Source organism: Apus apus, chromosome 2, assembly GCF_020740795.1.
Source record: "Apus apus isolate bApuApu2 chromosome 2, bApuApu2.pri.cur, whole genome shotgun sequence".
In the NCBI taxonomy this organism is placed as follows: Eukaryota; Metazoa; Chordata; class Aves; order Apodiformes; family Apodidae; genus Apus; species Apus apus.
In genome coordinates this window covers 65,768,692-65,792,574 of record NC_067283.1, presented here as the reverse complement: position 1 = coordinate 65,792,574, position 23,883 = coordinate 65,768,692, and the positions used below count along the sequence as shown (strand labels likewise).

The 23,883-nt window shown below is 39.0% G+C and overlaps 1 protein-coding gene across 6 annotated transcripts in view; it reads left to right on the top strand.

Moving 5' to 3' along the window:
* Positions 1–23,883, top strand: part of NUP153 (nucleoporin 153) — a 48,789-nt gene that overhangs the window by 15,584 nt on the left and 9,322 nt on the right. The window contains exons 2-16 of one of the 6 annotated variants that reach the window (XM_051609389.1): positions 442–655; positions 2,864–3,112; positions 4,439–4,578; positions 4,661–4,789; positions 6,732–6,848; positions 6,976–7,020; positions 7,131–7,184; positions 12,648–12,794; positions 13,522–13,574; positions 15,851–15,986; positions 17,529–17,666; positions 18,574–18,666; positions 18,910–19,000; positions 19,369–19,488; positions 22,013–22,627. In XM_051609389.1, coding sequence (XP_051465349.1) covers positions 442–655; positions 2,864–3,112; positions 4,439–4,578; positions 4,661–4,789; positions 6,732–6,848; positions 6,976–7,020; positions 7,131–7,184; positions 12,648–12,794; positions 13,522–13,574; positions 15,851–15,986; positions 17,529–17,666; positions 18,574–18,666; positions 18,910–19,000; positions 19,369–19,488; positions 22,013–22,627 — 2,341 coding nt within the window. Of the gene's footprint in view, positions 1–438; positions 656–2,863; positions 3,113–4,438; positions 4,579–4,660; positions 4,790–6,731; positions 6,849–6,975; positions 7,021–7,130; positions 7,185–12,647; positions 12,795–13,521; positions 13,575–15,850; positions 15,987–17,528; positions 17,667–18,573; positions 18,667–18,909; positions 19,001–19,368; positions 19,489–22,012; positions 22,628–23,883 lie in introns of all 6 variants that reach the window. The other 5 variants (XM_051609388.1, XM_051609386.1, XM_051609390.1 and 2 more) reach the window with 5 other exon arrangements.

The following is a 23,883-nucleotide window of genomic DNA, read 5'->3' as shown; positions in this document are numbered from 1 at the left end:
TTTTAGCAGCTGTTACCATCACTGTCACTGTAGATAATTGCTGAGCTTCTGGATTTGTTCAAGTGAAGGCATCTATAAGATGAGTCCTCAGAAAAAGTCCATGCATAAGGTATTATTTAGAAAAAGAATTTCCTGGTGACCTTGTGACTTGACAAGCTTCTGGTGAACTTTGGCTGAAATTAAAGAATTTTGAACATTGCCAAGGTCACTGGAAGGTGTAGAAGCTGATAGGTTATTAGTAAATCAATGTTGGGTGAATTTTTGTCAGGTGTGTCCCAGAGGTATAGAGATCCTATATCAAGGATCTGACTCCTCCATCTTATTCTTGTCCTCATTATTTGCTATTTAATGTCTGTCTCCAGTGTCTGTGCAGGATTGGATGCCAGTGTATGCTGTTGAATGTATTTCTGTAATTAACAAGTGTGTTTTTCTTTCAAGCAGGGAATCATTAGCAGAGTGACAGAATCAGTGAAAAACATTGTACCAGGATGGTTACAGAAGTATTTCAATAAAAGTGAAGATGAATGTGTAGATAGAAATGAATCTACGAACCAAGAAGAGAATCCAGTAAACTATCACCATGATTATGCAAATGAAGATACGATAGTGATTGATGGGAGAGTCACGCCTGAATCAGCAAGAATTAATTTAGAAGGTATGTGAAAAGCCATTTAGTATTCTGGCCATCTGTATTTATTCACAGATTTCTAGTTTCGAATCTAAATTTCCAAGGGAAACTGGAAGGAGCATTTTGACAGAACTAAGAACAATACAAAACAATAACAAAAAACCCCACAACCCCCCCCCCCAAAAAAAAAACCCACAACAAAACCCAACACCAACAAAAACCCAACCCCACAAAAAAACCAAACCAACAAAAAAACACCAAAAAAGCACCCCAAAACCCAAAAAGTCCCTACGCAAAACAAAACAAACCCAAACCAAAAAAACCCACCAAAAACCCAACAACTGCTTGTGAAACTGTCTTGTCTTTAAACTGTAAACGTAATTGCAAGGTTGTCTTACAGCTCTTGGAAGTCATCAGTTAACTTCAGGTAGTCAATTAGCCAGGTGCAAAATATTGATAATATTAATTTGCAAGTATGCAGGGTTTCTTTTGAAAAGGTCTGGCATGAAACTCTAATTGCCTAAGGTAATAAAAACATTAATTTGTTTAGTTGTCCTCAACACAAAAGACCAGATGCTTGAATGCCAGAAGAAATACTGTTCTTTTTGAAATATTTGGTAATGTGAAGGTGTGTGCATGGCTAGCATGGGGTCTTTGAAAACCTATTTGGACCCTTGGAAGAGAAGTTTGCAACCCTTCACTGTACTGTATAGAAGAATAATCTTTTGTATCTGTGCTTCTTGCTGTTTCTGTACTTCTCTGTAAATTTGCATATGTGGTCATTTGGGTTTCTCTTAAACTAGAATTTTTGTGGAACTTAGTTTTTAATAAGGACAGAAATTTAGTTGAGCACACATACATAACCATCTGTGTGAAAAGTCAGTTGCTTCTGTTGGCAGAATGAAAAGTAATGAGGAAATACCTTTGTCACCAATGTCATCTACTTGTAAATAAAGAGCTTTATTGCTTTCTGTGTAGCTGCAGCTTGAGAATAAGTTTGGATAAAGGAATAGAGGAGGTCTTCATGAATGAGGAACACGTGTTGGCTTTCCTGAAGAACTGTGTGAAAGAACCTTTCAGTAAGAACAGCTGCGCAGCAAACTTTCTAGCTCAAAGAAAATCAGGAGCAGATGGACACGCTAGAACTTTTAGTAGCTCGTGTTGCAGTCTGTGGATGTTGTAGGGCCATCTTTTTTTACTGTAGTTAGTAAGACTTTTTGTCATTATTGCTATTACAATTTTAGAAAGCCTGTTTCTTGAGCTCTAAGGTACCACTGTACTAGACCCCATATTCCTTTGCTTGGCCAGCCTTCAGCCTGGTAACACTTCCTGGATCTCAGACAAGATGGTCCTAAAAATCTATCAGTGCTTTGGAGAATTATTTATTAGTAGTGCAGTGGTTTTGAAGACCGAACTAGTTAGTTTAAACTTCAGTGCAGATACCAAGACGATAGTAACTCAAAGTCATGTTCATACCCAGAATTCCTAGGAAGACTGTGGACTTAAATGGGTGTCAGGCAAGATATCCATTAATAGTTGTTGTATTCCTGTGGCAAGTTGAACTGGGAGACCACCTCTGGCAGGACACCAGCAGTGTTTACAGACCCTTTGGTTCATGAGAAAAAAAACACCCATCTTGCACCAGAGGCCGTGATGCTTACTTGTTCTTTGTGCCAAAATCTGAAAACTTAATGGACAGGAGATCATGTTTTGCTTGTAGCATGGCCTGATACGGTAGAATCTGGGAGGCAAGGTGATGACATCAAATCAACCAAAACCTCCAAAAATCTCTGCAAATACGCATTTTCATGTTATGTATTCAGGTTAACTTAATCTTTTTTACAAGTTTATATAAACTGCAGAGTTGACTGTAGCTTGCCGCATAATCTCAAATTTTGGAAAGCTTATTGCAAGCTTTATCTGCATAAGAAGGAATTTCGACATGTTTGGTTTAGTGAAAGACCTACTGTTAGAGCACTTGTGCATGGGGTCAGAATTTGGTGGTGTAAAACCTCCTTGTTAACTACTTCTTAATGTGACATTGGTATTGCAGGCAGTGTTGCTGCTGTAATCAGGCACTTAGATGAAACTCTATCTGGGTGAGGAAGAAGTTAAATTTGTCTTCTCTATTTTTGTGCTTACAACTTGGCAATACCATGGCTGTTGATGAAAACAAGTTTTGGCTTCTGTAAGCTTGCCTATAGGAAGGCTGATTGTCTCCCTCTTCTTGTTTAGAACCATCCACAAGTAGATCTGCATTAAACTTCTCAGATGTGTTAACAAGGCCCTCTCTTCATCGGAGCCATTTGAACTGTACAGTGTTGGATTCCACAGTACCACACTGTCAGCCCTCTACATCTTCTTCACTTGGCATTGGCAGTCCTGGACTGTCTCTTGTAAAAGAAATAAAAGATTCTACCTCTCAGCATGATGATGATAACATCTCAACAACCAGTGGCTTTTCCTCTAGAGCATCTGATAAAGGTAACTTTCATGTTCTTTAATTGTTTGTTTTGGTTTTTGTTTTTTTTTTTTTTTTTGGTGACATGAAGTACTTTGCATTCTTTAATATTCCTCATCACCTTAGTAAATAAAGTGAATGTCACTCTGGATGTCAGACTTAAATTTCATTTTTAGTATTTTAGAAGTATATAATCCTGTCACCTTTTTAATATAACCATTCTTTGGAATACTTGTATGGGACCCTGATGTTACGTGGAGTCGACGCTGATAAACACACTTTTAGCTAGGTTATCTGTAAATCTTGAACTTGTATAATAGGAACTGAAGATGACTCACTGTAGCTTGACAGCTAGCTTGATTGTCTAGAAGGAAGAATGACTCAGAATATCTAACTTTCAGCTGGTCAAAAGTGAGTAAGTACAGATGACAAATAGAAACACAAGTTTTCCAGTGTTTTCACCAGAAGTCAATAAAGGAACTGTTCTGACTGAACAATTTTTTGATTGCTTTTTGGTAGAAGGCATCAGTTGTCAATACTGCTATGTCTTTTGCTGTACTCAGTAAGGAATGTATGCTTTTTAAAAGTAAAAAAACCACACACACAGAAAAAAAACAACCCCAAAAAACCATTCTATTGATGTAGATGAGGACCTATGTGATTTCACAGAAAGGGCAAACAGCAGGTCTGCAGCTTATTCTAGCCCCCGTATTAAGAGGAATTGAGGCACGCTCAGGAAGTTCTCTGGAGAATGTATTTTTACAATTCAGAGTAGATGTCGCCAGAGTTTATCCACATAACTTGAGTTTATTAGAGCTTTCTGGTGTGTCTCCATAAAACATACATGGAAGATAGATTGTTAACTCTGTTAGTTCAGCCTTTGGGAATTTTTTTAGGTTTAAAACAGGTATAGTTCTGACCTGTGCTGGCCTACCAACCCCATACTCATGTAGGATAAGGCTTTGTATCATGATAAATGCACCACTGTTTTTGCAGTTTCCATTTATTTTACCATGAAAGAAGTAAAAAAATTGCTCAGCAGTGGATGCATACTGTTAGGTTGTGCATGCCACTGAAAGGTTACTGAAAGGTAACGGATTTGCAGTTCTGTGAACAGATTACAAGTTCAGAGTTGATACTTGGTTTTCATAGCATATGTCAAATGGATCTGTTTCAAGAAGTCTGAAGGTTTGAAATGAGAAGATGCTGGAGAAATGAATGTTAAGGGACTTACTCATTCTGGATGACTTACTTTTCTGTATTGAAGACTCTGGAGTTAGTGTAATCTTAATATTAAAGTTCTCTGTGTACACAAGGCATTTACTTAGAGCATGTGTAATTTTTTGCAGATATCACAGTTTCAAAAACTACTTCAGCACCACTGCTCTGGTCCTCAGAGGCAGAAAGGTCTCATTCCCTCTCACAGCATCCTGCAGCTAGCTCTAAAAAACCCGCGTTCAATTTATCTGCTTTTGGATCTCCCTCTCCTGTAAGTACCGCATAGTGTTGATTTTAATCAATTTGAATGTGTAGCCATTTTAATAACCACTTATTATAATATTTTTCTGTAGTCACTTGGAAACACTTCTGTCTTTAAGACAAGCCAGCTTGGGGATTCTCCATTTTACCCTGGCAAGACCACTTATGGTGGTGCAGCTGCAGCAGCAAGGGAGACAAAGGCACGAATTGCTCCTTATCAGGTAGGAGAACAGTAGTGCTGGTGTGAGGGGAAGTGTAACTGAAATACAGAAAGGGTAGCTAGCACTATCAAGAGATATGAGCAAGGAGTTGAAAATGTGGCAGCAGTTCCTACTTTTCTCTCTCAGCCTAAAAGAGTAGAAAAGAAAAATTTCTGTTCTTTTTTAAACAGTTTATGTAGAAATACGTGTCACATTGCACAAGAATGACAGTAGCATCTTCTGGCTAGTTGTTTGTAGTTAGGCTTTCCTTTGTTGTTGAGTCTTTAAAAAAAATCAGTTATCTGCCATTGTCTGTCTGTGACTCTGTTATAGCATCACAGAATGGTTTGAATTGGAAAGAACCTAAAAGATCATCTAGTTCAAACCCCCCTGCCATGGACAGGGACACCTCCCACTAGACCACGTTGCTTAGAGCCCCATCCAACCTGGCCTTGAACACTTGTGTTAGAACAACATGTAAATAAAAACAATGATGGTATAACTTGAAAGCTTGTGTTTACACTACGAAAAGCTACCTGCCTGATACTTGTTTGAAGGATCTTATGCAAGCATTCCTACACTCATGCTGTGGATATATATTGTATAAAACTGCCCTTTTCACTATGTAAGTATCTAGAGGTCAGCTTTACTTATCCTTTGCTCTTCTGTTACCCAGGTGGAGGCATGCAGTTCTAAATGTCATCTCAAGATAAACAATAATAAAATGCTTTCTATTTTATTATGATTCAGATAGCTCTTTAAAAAAGTTACTTGCCTCTAAGAGTTCCTAATGTTCTAAAATGAACCAGCAAGTTAAAAATGCTGACAACTCTCAGCAGCTACAGTTGAATCTAAACCAGAACCTAAGAGGAAGTCAATAAAATCTAGTTTGTTTGGAATGTGTTTAAATCAAAATTACCTTTATTTGGAGGAAAAAAAATAATAAAAAAGAACTTTTTTTAAAGGAACTGGAAATAAGAGTTTGCTGGACCTATTCTGGCAGTCTGTTTCTACCATGGAACAAGGGGACCTACAAGTTCCTGACATAGAGGAAACCTCGAGAACTTGTGGTTTGTTCTGTCTTAGTATTAAAACAAATTTCAGAACACTCAAGATTTCCTGTAAGCTAGGAGCCCTCTTTGGTAATCTGTTTTTACTTTTTACAAAATAAATGGGTATCTTGCTTAAAACAGGAACCAAAATACTAGGCTTTTAAAGGAGAGACTCGCTTACTTGTTGCTGCATGCTGTGGGTTACAGAGTCTTGCTCATATTTTTTACGTGCTGTATGGTCTGCTTCCTGTCTTCACATAGCAGCGTGGTAACCATGATGTGGTTACATGAAGGGTTTAACATAACTGAAAAAAAGTCACACTGAAGTAAGTCATGTGGTACAAATAAAACAGTTTACTTTTTCAGTGTAATATGTTCAGATCTAATACAGTTCAAATCAGATCTTTATCTTCTTTTAAGCGCAGTAAAAAGATATCTGCAGTCAACTGTAATTTTGAGGCAAGGGAGAAAACGAGAGAAGTAAAACTAGAAATTCCTGATTATAATTGTGTGTATTGGTTTTAAGATGGTACTCTTACACCATCACGAAAGTCTTGAGATCTGTTTTGTTACTGAAAGTACTTTCTGCAGCACAAGTCTTTGTTTCAGTTCTGTTTTCCTGATTACTACTTCAGACACCCTACAGGCCTGAAATCTCCCTTTTCATGACCTCTTACATTTAAGTATTTCTTTTGTTGCTTTATCCCATGTGCAAGCTGTGTGGAGCCCCACTCGAACTTCTATAAAGTTGGTAGAGTATATTCTTCATGGCCTTAATGCCCAGTTAGTGCATTTTTCTCTGTCAGTACAAGAGTACTGGCTATGTCATCGCTGTATCCATCGGTCATAAAATACACGCATGTTTAATTCAAAATCAAGCATCATAACACTTGCAATGCTGATTTTTTCAGCCACCAGTGAGAAGACAAATGAAAGCTAAACAAGCAAGTGTGCAATCCTATGGTGTGACAAGTTCCACAGCACGGCGCATCTTGCAGTCATTGGAGAAGATGTCAAGTCCGTTGGCGGTAAATGACACACATTTTCATCTGTTGTATTAGATGTGTTTGAAAGACACAGTAAATGAGCCAGTATAGGATGAAAATCTTCCTTATGTAGTGTCTGGTTTAATTGGTTGCACTGTTTTCTCAACAGGATGCTAAAAGGATTCCGTCTTCTGTTTCTAGTCCACTGTCCTCTGTAAGTTGATCACAAAACCCCCACATTTTTGTTGGATGGAACACTCTCTTGGGGGGGGGGGGGGAAAACAAAACAGTTCTCTAATATTTAGGCTTTTATTCCTCCCTTAGCCTGTGGACAGGAGTGTTCTGAATATTGCTAGCTTCCAATCCAAACGAAAACAGGTAAGAACCAGTAACATTTTAAGCTGAGATAGATACCTTTCTGTGCTTTTTAACTGTTAGAAGACATGTCTCAGTGACAGCATACACATGAATTCAACTTAATACCATGTGAATTCTAGTGGTCTTGACTGTGAAGTTGCTAAAAATGTCTTTTCTACCCATACTAGAAACAGGACTGTGAAGATTACTCAAGTTAAGAATTACATTATCTTTATGTGGTGGTGTCTTGAGATGTTAATCAAGAACAACTCTAGAGCACACAATGTAGTTTTATTTTGCCCTGCATGTTAAATCTTTCTGTTTAGTAAAGTTTTCTTTTGCAGAAATGGTAATAATAGGAAAGTACTGATTGAGGGGTCATACAGACCTTGTGCATGTTTCCATGCTCATTTTCAGCAGAAAAATAACACTTAGGGTTTTTATTACTGCTCAAAGTAAAGAGAAGGAAAATCATTAAATGTTGTCATTTCTGTAACCTTATGCTCCTGAATTCCTGTTTGGATTTAGCACTGGATTAGTGATAATGCTGTGATAAATAATTATTTCCTTAATGGTTGTTAAAAAATTTAAACTAGTACTGTTTTTTAATCACTTTAATTTGGAGTATCTTTGAGTTTATTAAACTGTAAAACCCGCAAAAGTCACTTAAAGATCAGGCAACTTAATGAACAAAAGTGTGTTTTTTCTTCCATGCAAACTTCTCATCTGCTGTTTCAATGAGAAAATGGACAGAATGTCTCAAGAAGTTTCTATGCTAATCCCTTGATTAGAAGTATAATTAATATTACAGTTACTTAAGAGTTTACAGACATCTTGGATTTCCTGTAACATATATCCTAAATTACAAGAACGTTGAGAAGCAGGGCATATAATTTCCTTACCATAAATACAATCAAAATAATTGAAAACAAAGCTGATACGGATTCTCAATTGAATTGTGGGGCTACACCTGTGGTGAGGCATTAAGGGAGATCTACCAGATTTGCAGTGTAGGGCCTGACGTCAGTCTGAAAGCGAATGCTGCACGCAGCTGTCACTGGGTAAAAGTAGAGAAATTGTCTGTTCATAACACTAGGATTCACAAAGTTTGGCAGGGCCAGGGTAGCCCTTGATGAGAAGGGGAGGAGAGGATTGTGTTTGCCAAGGAGTGGGTTGTGTGTTATCCTGCTAAAGCAGATGAATGGTTGAAAGAACACTTGAGAACTCAGGCAAAACTTTAGCAGGTTTGTGGGTTGTTGTTTTTTTTTTGTTATTTTGGGGATCTGCACCAGATAGAATAGTGCTCAGTGTAGTAAACATATAACTGGGTGACTCAGTTTTTATATTGTACTTTCCTATCTTAGTCATTTGATATGTTTCTACAACAAGGTCACCTGCCTAGTGGATGAAGGAAAGATGGCAAATCTAGTTTCCTGAATTTAAGTAAGGCTTTTGATCCTGTCCCTCCCACTATCCTTCCACATGGTGTGCTTGGTGAAGAATTGGCTGAATGGCAGAGCACAAAGGGTTGCAGTGAATGAGGCAGCATCTGGTCACTAGTGGTGTTTCTCAGGGCTCAATTTTAGGGCCAGTTCTGTTCAGTATTTTTATCAATGATCTGGAGGTAGGATTTGAATGCACCATTGTCAAGTTTGCTGATGGTACTGAACTGGGAGCTGCTGTTGACTCTCAAGGGACAAGAGGCCTTACAGAGGGATCTAGATAGAATGAAGAATTGGGCAGTCATCAGTGGCATGAAATTGAACAGCTGCCAGATCTTCATTGGTGACATAGACAGTGGGATCTAGTGCATCCTTGGCAGGTTTGCAGATGACACCATGCTGAGTGGTTGACATGCCTGAGGGACGGGATGCCGTCCAGACCTTGTCTGGGACCTGGACAAGCCTGAGAAGTAGGCCCATGTGAACCTCAGGGAGAGTTCAGCAAGGCCAAGAGCAAGGTCCAGTACCGGATCAGGGCAACTCCCAGTATCGGTGCAAACTGTGGGTTGAAGGGATTGGACTGGAAGAGGATTTGTGTTCATCCTTTGGAGAAACAAAGCAGCCTGCTCTGTTAGAAAGAAGCTGTCATGAGAAGGTTGGCCTTAAAAGAATAAAGTGAATAGTGGATGGCTGAACCATGAAGACGTTAGTGTACTCTAAAACATGCTAATTAAACAGAAATGTTCACTCCTATGCATCCAGGATTACAGAGGTCTGGCATAGTGCTGGGAGTATTGGTGGGTGAAAAGCTGGACGTGAGCCAGCAACGTGTGCTTGCAGCCCAGGAAACCAGTTGTATCCCAGGCTGTACCAAAGAGTGACCAGCAGGTCGAGGGAGGTGTTTCTACCTGTCTACTCAGCTCTGGTGAGACCCCACCTGGAGTGCTGTGTCTAGTTCTGGAGTTCTTGGCACAGGAAAGACATGGAGCTGTTGGAGTGGATCCAGAGGAGGGCCACAAAAATTATCAGAAAGTTGAAACACCTTTCCTTTGAGGAAACACTGAGGGGGAGTTGGAGTTGTTCAGATTGGAGAGGAGAAGGCTCAAGGGACACTTTAGTGTGGCCTTTCAGTACTTACAGGGGACTTTTAAGAAAGATAAGGACAGACTTTTTAGATGGGCCTGTCGTGATAGGACAAGGTGTAATGGTTTTAAACTAAAAGAAGGTAGATTTAGACTAGATGCAAGTAAGACATTTTTTACAATCATAGAGTCATAGAATCCTAGGGATTGGAAGGGACCTTGAAAGATCATCTAGTCCAACCCCCCCGCCAGAGCAGGGTCACCTAGACCACATCACACAGGAACGTGTCCAGGCGGGTTTTGAATGTCTCCAGTGAAGAAGACTCCACAACCTCTCTGGGCAGCCTGTTCCAGTGCTCTGTCACTCTCACAGTAAAAAATTTTTTTCTGATATTCACCTTAAACCTCCAATGCTCCAATTTGTATCCATTACTCCTTGTCCTATCACTGGTCATCACTGAAAAAAGCTTAACTCCATCTTCTTGACACTCACCCTTTACGTACTTGTAGACATTGATGAGGTCGCCCCTCAGTCTCCTTTTCTCCAAACTAAAGAGACCCAGCTCCCTCAGCCTTTCCTCACAAGGGAGATGTTCCACTCCATCATCTTTGTGGCTCTGCACTGGACTCTTTCCAGCAGTTCCCTGTCCTTCTTGAACTGAGGGGCCCAGAACTGGACACAATACTCCAGATGCGGCCTCACCAATGCAGAATAGAGGGGGAGGAGAACCTCTCTTGACCGACTAACCACCCCCTTTCTAATACACCCCAGGATGCCACTGGCCTTCTTAGCCACAAGGGCACACTGCTGGCTCATGGTCATCCTCCTGCCCACCAGGACTCCCAGGTCCCTTTCTCCTACACTGCTCTCCAGCAGGTCAGCCCCCAACCTGTACTGGTGCATGGCGTTTTTCTTCCCCAAATGCAAAACTCTACACTTGCCCTTGTTGAACTTCAGGTTTTTCCCCGCCCAAGTCTCCAGCCTGTCTAGGTCTCACTGAATGGCAGCACAGCCTTCTGGTGTGTCAGCCACTCCTCCCAGCTTGGTGTCATCAGCAAACTTGCTGAGGGTACATTCTGTACCCTCATCCAGGTCGTTGAGGTGGTGAACCACCAGTTTGCCCAGAGAGGTGGTAGAAGTCCTATCCCTTGAAACATTTAAGGTCAGGTTGGACAGGGCTTTGAGCAACCTGATCTAGTTGCAGATATACCTGGCCACTGCAGGGGGATTGGACTAGATGACCTTTAAAGGTCCCTGTCAACCCAAACTTTTCTGTTACTGCACCTGGGATTGGGTTGTGCTGGGCACAGTTATAAACTGGGGGAGGGATGGCTGGAGAGCAGCCCTGCAGGAAGGGATCTGGAGGTGCTGGTTGGCAGCAGGGTCAGTGTGAGCCAGCTGGGTGCCCTGGCAGCAAACTGTGTCCTGGGATGCATCAAACAGCATAACCAGCTGGTCAAGAGAGAGGATTATCCTGCTGTACTTGCTGCTGGTGCAGCCTCACCTGGAGCATTCTGTGCAGTTCTGGGCCCTACGATGTAAGAAGGATGTGAAAGTCCTTAAATGTATCCAGAGGAGGGCACCAAAGCTGGTGAAGGGACAGGAAGGCGTGTCCTGTGAGGAGTGGCTGAGGTCTCTGGGTTTGCGTAGCTTGGAGAGAAGGCTGAGGGGCCACCTCACTGCTCTCCACAGCTTCCTGTGGAGGGAAAGTGCAGAGGGAGGTGCTGGCCTCTTCTCCGTGGGATCCACTGACAGGACCTGTGGCTTGCTGCATCCATCAGAAGAGGTTCAGATTTGACATGAGGAAGCATTTCTTTATTGAGAAGGAGGTCACCCAATGCAACAGGGTTCCTAGAGAGGTGGTCGATGCCCAAGCCTGACAGTGCTGAAGAGGCATTTCAACAATGCCCTTAATACAGTACTTAAACTTTGTTCAGCCCTGAAGTGATCAGGCAACTAAATGATGTAGGTCCCTTCCAACTCCACTGCTCTTTTCCAATTCCCGTTCTGTTTACATTTAAAAGCAGCAGTGGGCCATCCTTCACTTGGAAGGAGTTTGTGAACTTAAATCATGTTTTACTCAAGGTTTCAAAATGAGTGTAACCATTTTTAAACTTTATTATTTATGATATACATTATAGATAGTACAGCATTAATTTTGTTACCAAGAGTTGGGAGATACTGTGAAGTTACAGCTGCCTTGTAAACACAGTTTTCTGTTGATACTAATTGAAATAATAGCACACATCCTAAGTCTGATTCTTCTCATCCTTAAGCTCACAGATGGAGCCTTTGGTAAATCTTGTAGCCTTTTGGGGTCTTTTTTGTTTCACATTTCAGTTAAGTCAGTTTTGCAAAATGTACACAGCTTTCTGTTAAAAATTAGTTCTTGTCTTTGAAAATGCTTTGACAAGGGAAGCCAAAACCAGTACTTTTAAGTGCATCTATTGCAAATTTCAAATATGGGAATATATTTTAATCAATGAGACTATTTTAAAAACATTTTACAACTTTTTTTTTTTTAGAGTGTAACTTTGAAGGAGGAAAATGTAGGGAAAAAAAAGCCTGTATAATTAGCTGCTGAACACTTTGAATGTTAAATTAATGGATAAAGACAGTAAAAAATTCTTACAGTGGGGGCAGAGGAGAGGAAAAGATGGGAGCATATTATAGTAACATGAGTTGTTTTGATTATAGTAACGTAGTATTTTGTCTATGAAGCTAACTATTCATTTTTTTAAAGGTATTCAGTCAGACTTTGGCTGCTTCTGTAGCTTTTTTGATTTCATAACTGGTTTTGTGGTGGTTTTCCTCTGCAAGCTAAGTGCTTTCAAGACTTTAAAATACTTGATGCTGAGACTGGTGGGAGGTTTATAGTTGTGTAACTTTTTTCAGCAGTAAACACTGTGGTAATTTGGGTGAGTGCAAAGATTAACTGATTGCTGTTTCCCTCTCAAAGATGGAATCACAGCATCCACCTGTCCAGAAACTTGTGACACCAAAGTCAATCTCTCTGTCAATGGGTCGGACCCAGTACTTTAAACCATCTCTGTCTCCAGCTCCAGATTCCAGCAAAATTCACCAGAGGGTAGATACGAAGCACAAAGTAAGTACATTTTATGGTCCTTACCTGACTGCTTTTTACAAGCTTGGAATGTCTCTTACCAATTACTCTACTAACAGGCTCTTTCTTGGCAAAGAGTACCATTAGTAGGTTTGAGCTTTATTTAGATGGTGGGAACCGTTGTGAAAGAGGTACTTTGAGATTTGATGGACTTAATTTTGAGACAGTGAGTGGCTGGTGTTATTTTCAGAACATGATGATATGCTGTTGGGTCAGACTGTTCTCAGTGAAAGAAAATTAAAATACAGAACCAACATTTTTGTGTGCTCCTGTACCCAAAGCTGTCAGTGCAGAAACATATTGATGTTGCCTATAATAAGCTCTTAAGGTGAGCTGTGGGCTCTCAGTGAGATTTCTGGCACATACCCATACTGATCACTTCGTTGTAGATGCAGTTGTTGATAAAATTTCCTTAAAACAAGATTGGCGTATCTTCCACAAAAAAAAAAACAAACCAACAACTCTCAGGGTTCTATTGTCAATCTGAATGTAAAAATGACCAAGTGTTAAAATCTGTGAGCTTTTTAGGCTGAAGATCAAAGTGGATAGTCATAGTAATTAGGAAAAAGGTTAAGTAGATAGGTATGTATTTAGTGGTATAAATAAAAAAACCCAACACAGAACATGAGTGGTTGTTTGTCTTTTCTTTGTGTGTAGTAAATAAATACGTTCAGATGAAGACTGAAATATATAAAACTTTTAATTGCAGGGCTTGAAAGAGAAGAGTTTTCATGCAGAACAGCGAGTAAAACCATCTGAAAGGTATGACAAATCTATTAATTTGAAACACTTGAAAGAAGAAATCTCTGTTTTATCATTACACTGTGCAGGTCTTTCTTCTTTTGGAAGGGCAGTAAAGGGAATGGAAAATACAGTGAAAAAACTGTATTACGAGAGTGTTGAACCATTTGTGCATATTTATGTTCATTGGGGGGCAGCTCTGTTGGTTTCAGCTCTTTATTCAATTTCTTGGAGTCTGAAAGATTTGTCTAAAGGAATTATTCTTTCTAAAAAAATACAAGGTGAGGTTACGAACTTCTTTAATGGAGAAGTCACTTGTCTGCTCTGTGAGTTTACGTGAAAAACAGGAGCCCTTTAGAATCAACTGAGGCCAAATGCAAACTTGTCTCTAAAACACAAGATTCCAGGAGAGTTAGAAATTCTATCTTTTCTTGAGGAGATTGTCTTGCGTTACACTACTTAGTTGTTTTAGGTAGAATGACTTCACCTCCAGATAATATTGATGGCTTTCACTTCTGTACAACTAGTCTTTTGGGTAATTCTTGAATTAAGATGCTTTGCATTCAAATAATAACTTCTTTCGAGAATCTATCCTTTTCAAAGAACAACAGCAGGGAATTGGGTTTTGTTGTCTCTGTGTTCATCTTCCAAGCATTTGTTATGTTGCCTTGGGACATTCTCTGGCTTGCAAAAAAATCCCAAAGACAGCTCTTCCTTTTGGTATCTAAATAGTTTGACTTCATAGCAACCACTTTTTTGGGGGTATAAGAGATTGGCTCTAAGGTTTTGGTATAGGTGCAAACAGGTGTTAGGTTTTAATTGTGGGATTTCGAAGTGTTTTAAATTTTCTTTAGTAGAACTCCCTTCTTCTCCATGCAGAAGAGAGATCCAGAGAACTGATTTGTATTTGGTTCACAAGTTTTACTGCAATGTTCTGGAGCAGGAAAAAACACTGATAAGGGGCAGCTGGCCAGGGTCTCTTACTGCAGTTAACCTGCAGTACTTTGATACATCTCTGCTCAGTCTACCAAAGGCTATTTAATTTTTAAACCTGGGTCAGAATTGTAGATTAGACTGACCTGCTCGAAGACAGAAAATTGTCTTTGGCCCTTAGAAGCTGGGAGTGTTAACAGAAAAGGGGAATTTGGGCTATTGCAGGCAGTCTGTAATTTTCTGAATAAAGCTCTATTATTTTGACATAAGATTTTTTTTCAGAATTTGAGTTGATTGACAGTTTGGATTAAAGAAATGTTAGTGCATATGGCCTTAAGGATCTGGCTTCCTCTCAGCAGTTAAGGTGCTAAGCAGACTGTTTGCAAGTATCTGACAAGTTTAGACCAATTCTCTTATTCAGTCTTCTGGAAACTTGACCTGATGTCTTCCCTGTGATCAAATGTACATTTGTAATGACTGACTGACTGGAATAAGCTTTGATATGGTAATTTTCCCCAAGGATGCTTCATTTTGATGCCATACAGGCTTTTATTGTTATTCCCTAGTTGGCTTCTGGTTTGGGGTGTGGTGGTGGGGTTTGTTTATTTGTTTGTTTTGAGCTTTTTTTGTTGTGTGTTTTTCTTTTCACTTCCCACTTGGATTAGGAAATCTTTCTGATTTGAATCTAGGCTTCTGTAATGACCAGAGAAGTGCCTTTGTGTGCTTTACAAAAGGGATCTGTATTCATGTCTGAAAAGACTTCTGGAATGTTGGCACACACAGACACCTCTGCTGCTTCTGCTGTTGGCCCCAGGAAAGCCAGAGCTGCTTCTGAAGTGTTTTTGCTGTTATATCTTGCCACACAAGTCTAAGCCTCTCTGTTCCTTAAGAGCTCCTGGTAGTAGTGCATGCGCACACACACGCTGTTTCCCTACATATATATTTTTAGTTGTTCTTTTATATCCCAGCAAAGATACATGTGCATAACAGAATCAGTTGGAATTTCCACTGTCTGGGCTATTAAAAGGAAACATTAGAAAATAACAGTCTAAATCAGTTCTTCTATTTTGGGTCTTCTGACTTAGTCATCTTGCCTTTATTGATGTTGTGACTGTTTCTTGTGTATGTCCTTCTCTTTGCTGCTCTTATTAATGCAGCTTTTGCTGTTTAGAACATCGGATATTTAGCAACTTGTGGAACAGTTTTTTTCCAATTCCAATAAGAAGGTGTCAGTTCTAGGACTAATAGTGGCTATAAATAGCTTGAAACAATTAGTTGAAAAGTTGGTTTTAATTAATTTTTTTTTTCCTTTTATCTCTTTTTTTTTTTCCTTCCTCAACCTATGTATTGTTATTCTGTGCTAGCAATTTGACCTACCCTAAATTCAGTAGTCCTGCATCCAACGGTCTGTCTTCTGGAGTCGGCGTGGGTGGTGGTGGTGGCAAGATGAGAAGGGAAAGAGGAGTACACTATATCTCAAAACCTGGACAAGAACAACAGGTAAGGGACTCTTACATTAATTTTTCCCACAAAAATTACTGAAGTCATTAGTTAAGTATGCCATTTTTATTGTCTCATAGTAATCTATAACAATGTCACTTCAGTTTTGTGTTTGTTTTGGTTTTTTTGCTGTGGGTTTCCAGGCAGTCTCCAACTTAGATATCTGCTTAAGTTCCTCAACTTCTGTTTTATATATTTGAAATCTTCAGTCTATTATCTTGGAGATGCTATATATGATAAAATTTCTCATTAGCAATTGAATGGACATATTTTGGCAGTGGTTTGTAGAGTTTTTATAAAGGACTTATGTTAGAAACAAGTGTCAAGTAAACAAACTTTATTTAATTTGTTTCACATTTAAGTCATGTAGAAAGATACATACCAAGACTCTGAAGCAGAAGACAGTGTTCTTCATGTCTGCTAATTGTTATTCACAATTTTTGGCACTTAATTAAACTCATTTTGAGAAGGTTTTTTTCTTGTTTTAATGGGAAAGGTCCGTTTAATAAGACTATGGTCCTGACTATCCTGAAGATTGTCTCTCTGAATGTTATGTAAGCTGCCTACCACTGGATCTTAAATATAAAAATTTTACATCTGTCTTCTGGCTGATGTAAAATCAAGAAATAGTAAACACTGGCAAATGTCCTTATAATACAAATGATCTGAATATTCAGATGAAATAGACTCTTCAGCTCAAAATTGTGGAATAGATGTAAGCTGTAGGATACATTGCATTTTTGTAGTAGCAACTTATATCTCCACTTAGTCACTTCTGGGTAAATCTTGGTACTATTTTGCAAATTGTTATTAGATTGGCTATTCCCACTACTACCCAAACTAATCTAATATTGGTAATGAAATAGCTGAAAGGGCAACAGTAGGACCAGAAGCTTTTAAGATACACTGGTTTGAGTTTTAAATTTGCGTTCCAATACATGATGTAGACTAGATGTACCAGAGTATGATCTTCCATGCTGCTAGTCAGACTTCTTTTTTTGGCATTTTGTGCTTAGCTTTGGGATTTTTGGTTCTCTAAGGAACCTGCATACCTCAGAAACTTTCACAGCTGTCCTTCCATATTTTGTGAGAGAAATACTTTCCTGTTTGTATTGAGGGTGTACTCTTAATTGAAGGGATGAGAAGATAATTAGATAGGATTAGAAAGGTTTATGTTTATCTAGATCTTTAAAAACTAAAATAGAGAAAAAAACAAATCTTATCTCTACCCCTCTGCTCTGCGCAGGTAACAATTTAGAGGTAACTCAGTATTCTTACTAGGCAGGTGGTGAATACTGTATGACAAGGAAATAGGCCTGCCAGAAATTGAAATGACCTGGCAGACTGAGGCGAGGAGGTTAGGATTCCTTTTGAAAACTTGCTGTGTATTAATCTGTAGATCTCTCTTTTCTAATTAACTTTAAGATATTAAGGATGGGACAGGGTAGGAAGGTAGTATGTCTTGTAAAAGAGAAACTAAAATTTAAATTTTTTAAATAAAGGGAGCAATTAAAAATTACAACAGTTAACATTTACACCTAGGAAGTGGAGGAACCAGTACTACCAAAAGTACCCCTACCCATCAGTACTACATCGCTGCCTTCATTCAACTTCAGTTTTCTTGCCAGTAGTCCTGTCTCACCACCACCAAGCACTGTTTCAATAGCAGTGATGAACAAGGTAAATCTTTTTTGTATATTGTGAATACTTTTTTTAGGATGAGCATACATCTGCTTTGTTGCATGTTAGCTTCTTCCACAGTGCTCACGAAACTAACCAACATTAGTTTATATCCTGCTGAATAAATCAGGTTATATTCCAATTGGGAAGTGAAGGGAGGCATAGAGTTTTGATACAGCCTTTCTCCATCTTACGCTTTGCAGACTTCTGGTTAACATAATTGTGTAACTGCTTCAAATGCTATGGAAGTTTTGTCAGAAATTAGTGTCAAGTTAGGTTATTAAATTAGAGGTAGCATTAATGATCGTAGAAGCCTACAGTAGAGAATGAACCTAGGATGCAAAAGTGGGAATATTATTGCAGTAAGAGATATGTTCATTATTCCAGAGTACTTGAAATACTTTTGTATGTTTTGAAGCAGATAACTGCTTTTACACATTGTGGTATTTGCTGAAGTTCCAACAGCTGAGCTGAGTGAGTTTAAGGTTCTTAAGCTGCTTGGTCTATTTTTCCATAAATTTAATATTATGTATAATATATATAATGTATACAAAGAATATATATTTATATAGAAATTTATTTACATTTTTATATTACATATTTATATATATGAATATATGTTTTTATATATGTTACATATATATAAATATAAAAATAGATAGATGAGTAGCATCTTGGCTTTTTTCCTTGGTGTATGAGGTTTGGTTTTGATGATGCTGTACTATATCCTCACTTGCAAGTTTCGTTTTCTTTTAACTCTTACGTGTGTGTTAGAAATAAATACCAAACATCAGATTTCCCAACTTCGCTGCAGAATGTCAGTTAGACAATGAATTCAGGTAGCTGCTGTTGTTTCACTGGGATGTTTTTCTTTTAGATAGAAACCTTAATTCTTTTGAAAATACAGGTACAATCAGCAAGTAATCCTGGCAGTCCCGTGTTCAGGTTTTCATCTCCAATTGTGAAATCTACTGAGGCAGAAGTGCTACCTCCATTGTCTGTAAGTAAAATAGAATAAAGCTCAACCTTTTCTCAAGCCTTTAGTAGAAAATTGCAGAATAAAGCAGAATTGGCCCTAATAATGGGGAAAACAAATATATACGTTTCTGGCTTACACTTTTGTCATCCAGCATTGTATACCAAAAGTTTGCAGACTGGATTTCAGTTTTTTATTAGTTGTGTAAAATTTGATTAAAGTTTCTTTCATTTCAGAATCTGAAAAATCTCTCTCTTTTTTTCATAGCAGATTGGGTTTACATTTAGTGTTCCTGTTGTAAAATCAGCAGAGCTTTCTGGATCCAGTGACACACCAGTGACATCCTTACTTAATCTAGGTAACAGTTTTTAGCATTTCAGATCTGAAGGGCTGATTTTCTTTTTTGTATACTAAGTATACTGTATCTCTCTCTCTCTCTCTCTCTCTCTCTCTCTATATATATATATATATATATATATATATATATATATATATATATAGTACATTAATCTATCCCTTCTGAGCATATTAGAAATTCCAGGCAAAGTGTGTTTTCAGTGACACATCTGCTTTGAACCAAAATGTAATTACAAACAATGCAGAATTTTGAAGATTCTTGTGTAAGGAGCATGACAGTTTAAAATTCTTGTTTCTAGCAAGTGTGAATGTATTTTAAATGGATTTCTTTGTGAAAGAGTTTGTTGGGTTTTTTTTCTGTTTTTAAAGATACCACCACTGTAAACAGTACCAGCAATAAGAAGGAAGAAAAAGAAGAGTATGATGGACCTGCCAAACCTGCAAAGGTCTTAAAGGAAGGAAGTGTGTTAGACATCCTAAAAAGCCCTGGTGAGAGAATGAACTTCTTTTAAAATGATATTGCAAAAGATATGCTAGCATATAACTGCATTGGTTTTTATTTTATTTTTTTTAAAAACCCACCACAACAGCAACATAAACCCCACTTGAAGAATGCTTGAAGGAGCTGGGGATGTTTAGTATGGGGAAGAGGAGGCTGAGGGGAGACCTCACGAGTCTCTACAACTACCTGAAAGGTCATTGTAGAGAGGTTGGTGCTGGTCTCTTCTCACAGGTAATTAGTGACAGAAAAAGAGGGAATGGCTTCAAGCTGCAGCAGGGGAGGTTGAAACTGGACATTAGGAAGAAAAAATTTCACGGAAGGAGTGGTCAGACCCTGGAATAGGCTGCCCAGGGAGGTGGTTGAGTCACCATCCCTGGATGTGTTGAAGGGTGGTTTGGATGTGGTGTTGGTGGATATGGTTTAGGGGAGAACTTTGTAGAGTAGGGATGATGGTTGGACTCAGTGATCCCAAAGGTCTTTTCCAACCTGAATAGTTCTCTGATTCTAAGGGCAGGGAGCTGCTTGAAAGAGTCCTATGCAGAGCCACAAAAATGATTAATGGAGTGGAACATCTCCCTTGAGATGAAAGGCTGAGGGAGCTGGATCTTTTTAGCTTGGAGGAGACTGAAGGGCAACCTCATTAATGTTTGCAAATATGTAAAGGGTGAGTGTCAGGAGGATGGAGTCAGGCTCTTCTCAGTGATGTCCAATGACAGGACAAGGGGCAGTAGTGCAAGCTGGAGCATAGGACATTCAATGTAAACATGAGGAAAACCTTTTTCACTGTGAGGGTGACAGAGCACTGGAGCAGGCTGCCCAGAGAGGTTGTGGAGTCTCCTTCACTGGAGACATTCAAAACCTACCTGGACATGTTCCTGTGTGATGTGCTCTAGGTGATCCTGCTCTAGCAGGGGGGTTGGACTAGATGATCTTTCGAGGTCCCTTCCAACCCCTAAGATTCTGTGATTCTGTGATGTGTTTATGATTCTTTGTCACAGTCAATCAATATTAGCTATAAATACAAACATAGGAGTGCATCATGTTTAATGCTGTATCTGTGAGTGGGTCTTCCCTTCTATTCTGAGTGGCTTTTATTGCTGAAAGGAATACTCGAACTTGAAATCACATGTCAAGTCACATGTCAAATGCATTGCTTCTCTTACATGTGTCAGGATGTAATTGTAAATGAAGTATAAAGAGAGAAACTGTCATCATCAGCTTTGCATTTTAAATAAATAAAATTTATGTAATTAGAAAAGTAATGTTTGCAAAATGCTTTACAAACATTCTTCTCTCACCTTTACCAACTCTGGAAATTAAGAATAGTAAGGACAGTTTCGTTCCTAAGGATATTTCAAAAGTGGCCAAAGTTTTGGCCTTAAGTGCTGACAGTTACTGTGGATTCCAGTATAAGTTTTAAGTAGAAGTGGGCTGTTTCACTTTAAAAAACCTTTTCTTATTTTTGTTTTTAAGCAATTGCAATTGTTTTCAACTGTTTAATAGTGTGTGTAGATGTTTTTTGTTTTAAGAAAAACAACTGCTGAATTTGGTCTTTTCCCATAAGCCCTCAGCGTTATCAGGACTTTTTAAATAAAGTGACAAACCTATGTACTACCTATGTAGACACCACCTTTTCATACCAGACATAGCTAAGAGAAAAGACATTGTGCGTTTTTGTAAGGAAAGATCTGTGAGTGAAATAACATTCATTTTCTTTGCCAGTTTAAGAGAAGTGGGTCCTAAATCTACTCCCTTCGAAGATTCCACTTCTGAAATAAAAAAAACAACCTCAAACCAACCAACGGAACAAAACAAAAAAAAATTTAAACCCCCTCTTTGTTTTAGCCCTACAAATAATTTGTACTGCTACTTAAGATGCTCTGCTGCAGCATTTTCTTCAGTGTTTCCATATTGGTGGTTCTTGTTTTCAGTTACAGTTGGCACATTTAAATAAGGAGTTAGCCTGTGTCCAGTGCATTTTGTATAAGGATTATAGATAGTGATTGTTCTGTTGCCTTCATTTTTATTACTTAATGCTATTTATCTGTGGGGGATACCATATGCATTCCTGCTCAAAGGATCAACTCCTGTACAGCTACTAAAGTAAATGTGAGTCATCTGCTGTGGCAGAAATAGCTTTGGAAAATTGATTAGAGTGGGCATGATGTCTTGAAATGAAATGGGATTGCCTATAGTCCATGATCAGCAGTCGGCTTTCAGAACTGTTCCCACTTACATCTACCAGTAAAGATTTGTATTTAAAACTTTCTTGGAAATGAAGAGTTAAATCAAGTCTTAAATAAATGTTCTGTTGTGTCCCGGCGCAGCGTATGAAATTTCATCCCTTTAGGTAAGATTTCCAGGGACTTCCTCTTGCAGTTAGTTGGAGTGTATATTTATAACCATTGACACTTGGTTTTATTTATAACCATCTAGTATTCTAAGTAACTTACATGCAGTGAGGGTATTACTTTATCAGTAAGAATCTCTTCCTGTTTATTTTTTTTCTAGGCTTTACGTCTGTGAAAACACTTTCCTCTTCCTCTGCACAGCCTGTTACAAGCACAGTGGTCTATACAAGGCCTGCAATAAGTAGTTTTTCTGCAGGTAAAGACACATCTAAACAAGCATCCTCATTTTGGCAGTCTGACACATACGACCCGTGTCTGCAAAACAAAACTACAGATGGAAAGTGCGTAACATGTCAAGCTGCTAAAGTGTCAACAGTTGAGAGTACAAAACAGACAATAAGCTCAAGTCCATGTGTCACCTCTAAGGCAGCAGTCCCTACAGCAGGGGCATTTGCCTTTGAAGACAAATTTAAAACAGCACCCAACACCTGGGATTGTGATACCTGTCTGGTCCAGAACAAACCTGAAGCGACAAAATGTATAGCATGTGAGACACCAAAGCCTGGAACAGGAGTAATGCCTGCTCTGACATTGCCAGTGGTGACAGACAACTCAGTGACAGTGACATCCTCCTCCAGCAGCACTGACACAACAGCCCCTCTGGGGTTTGGAGACAAATTTAAGAAGCCAAAAGGCTCCTGGGACTGTGCAGTGTGCCTTGTGTCAAATAAGGCAGAAGACAGCAAATGTATAGCTTGTCAGTCCGAGAAACCAGGTATGTTCTTCTCTTTTCTGCTGTTTCAATCACCAACTCTGTGCATTCTTTACAGAATCAAATATGTTGAATATAAAAATTATTTTCAGCAGCCATGGCAGTGTTCCAGACAGGCTGTATTAGTGTCTGTCTGCAGGAATGGTTACAGGCACTGGTGATGTCAGCACAGATTCTGGCCTATCACATGAACTGAACTGATTCTGAACTGTATTAGTGCATAACTGAATTGAAGCAAATATAACCTGCTTTGCAGCTGGTGAGGAAAGATGACTAAACTGGATGCCTTAATTAACTTAAAACAAATTTAGTAATTTTCATTGGGCAACAAAGCTGGTGAAGGGTCTGAAGAAAAAGTCTTGTGAGGAGTGGCTGAGGGAACTGAGGTTGTTCAGTCTGGAGAAATGGAGGCTGAGGGGGGAGACCTCATCGCTCCCTACAGCTGCCTAACAAGAGGGTGTAGCAAGATGGCTGTTGGTCTATTCTCTCTAGTAACAAGCAACAGGACAAGAGGAAATGGTCTTAAGTTGCGCTGGGGGAGGTTTAGGTTGGAAGTTAACTTCTTCACTGGAAGGGCTATCAAACACTGAAATAGGCTATCCAGGGAGGTGGGTGAATCACCATCCCTGAAAATGTTCAAAAGATGTGTAGATGTGGTGCTCAGGACCACAGTTTAAGCACTGGGCTTGGCAGAGTTAGGTTGATGGTTGGTGGCGTTAGGTTATGGTTGGACTCAGTGATCTTAACCAGGATGATTCTGTGAAAACATGAACTCCATAGAAAGTGTTAAAAATTACTGTTTTTTTCCCATTTCAAAAAATCCATAGAAATTATATTTACAGAATATGGCCAAAAATCTCTCCACTCAGCATTTGTGTGGAATTGAGAACTATGAAGCTAGATTTCAAGACGGTGTAGTCTTTAACTAGTCATCTTAAAACAAAAGTGTATATTCAAGTATGCCTAATGTTGTTCTGGGAGGTCAAGGTCCTTCCAGACCTTGGAGGGGTGGGCACGTTCTTCAGTGCAGCACTGTGTTTTTTCTCATTATATGTTCTTGTAATTGATTTTGAGTGTGCCGAGTGTATTGTTTTAAAGCACAAATTTTTATTTTAGTGTTAATTTTCAGTGCCTGTTAGTATAATTGTATAATTTAATACACTATTATGTCAAAAAATACCTTTGCAAACATATCCAGGGGGAGGGTGGCGTGGGAATCCAGGGGTGACTAGATTAGGCTTTTGTAGTCGTCCTTTACA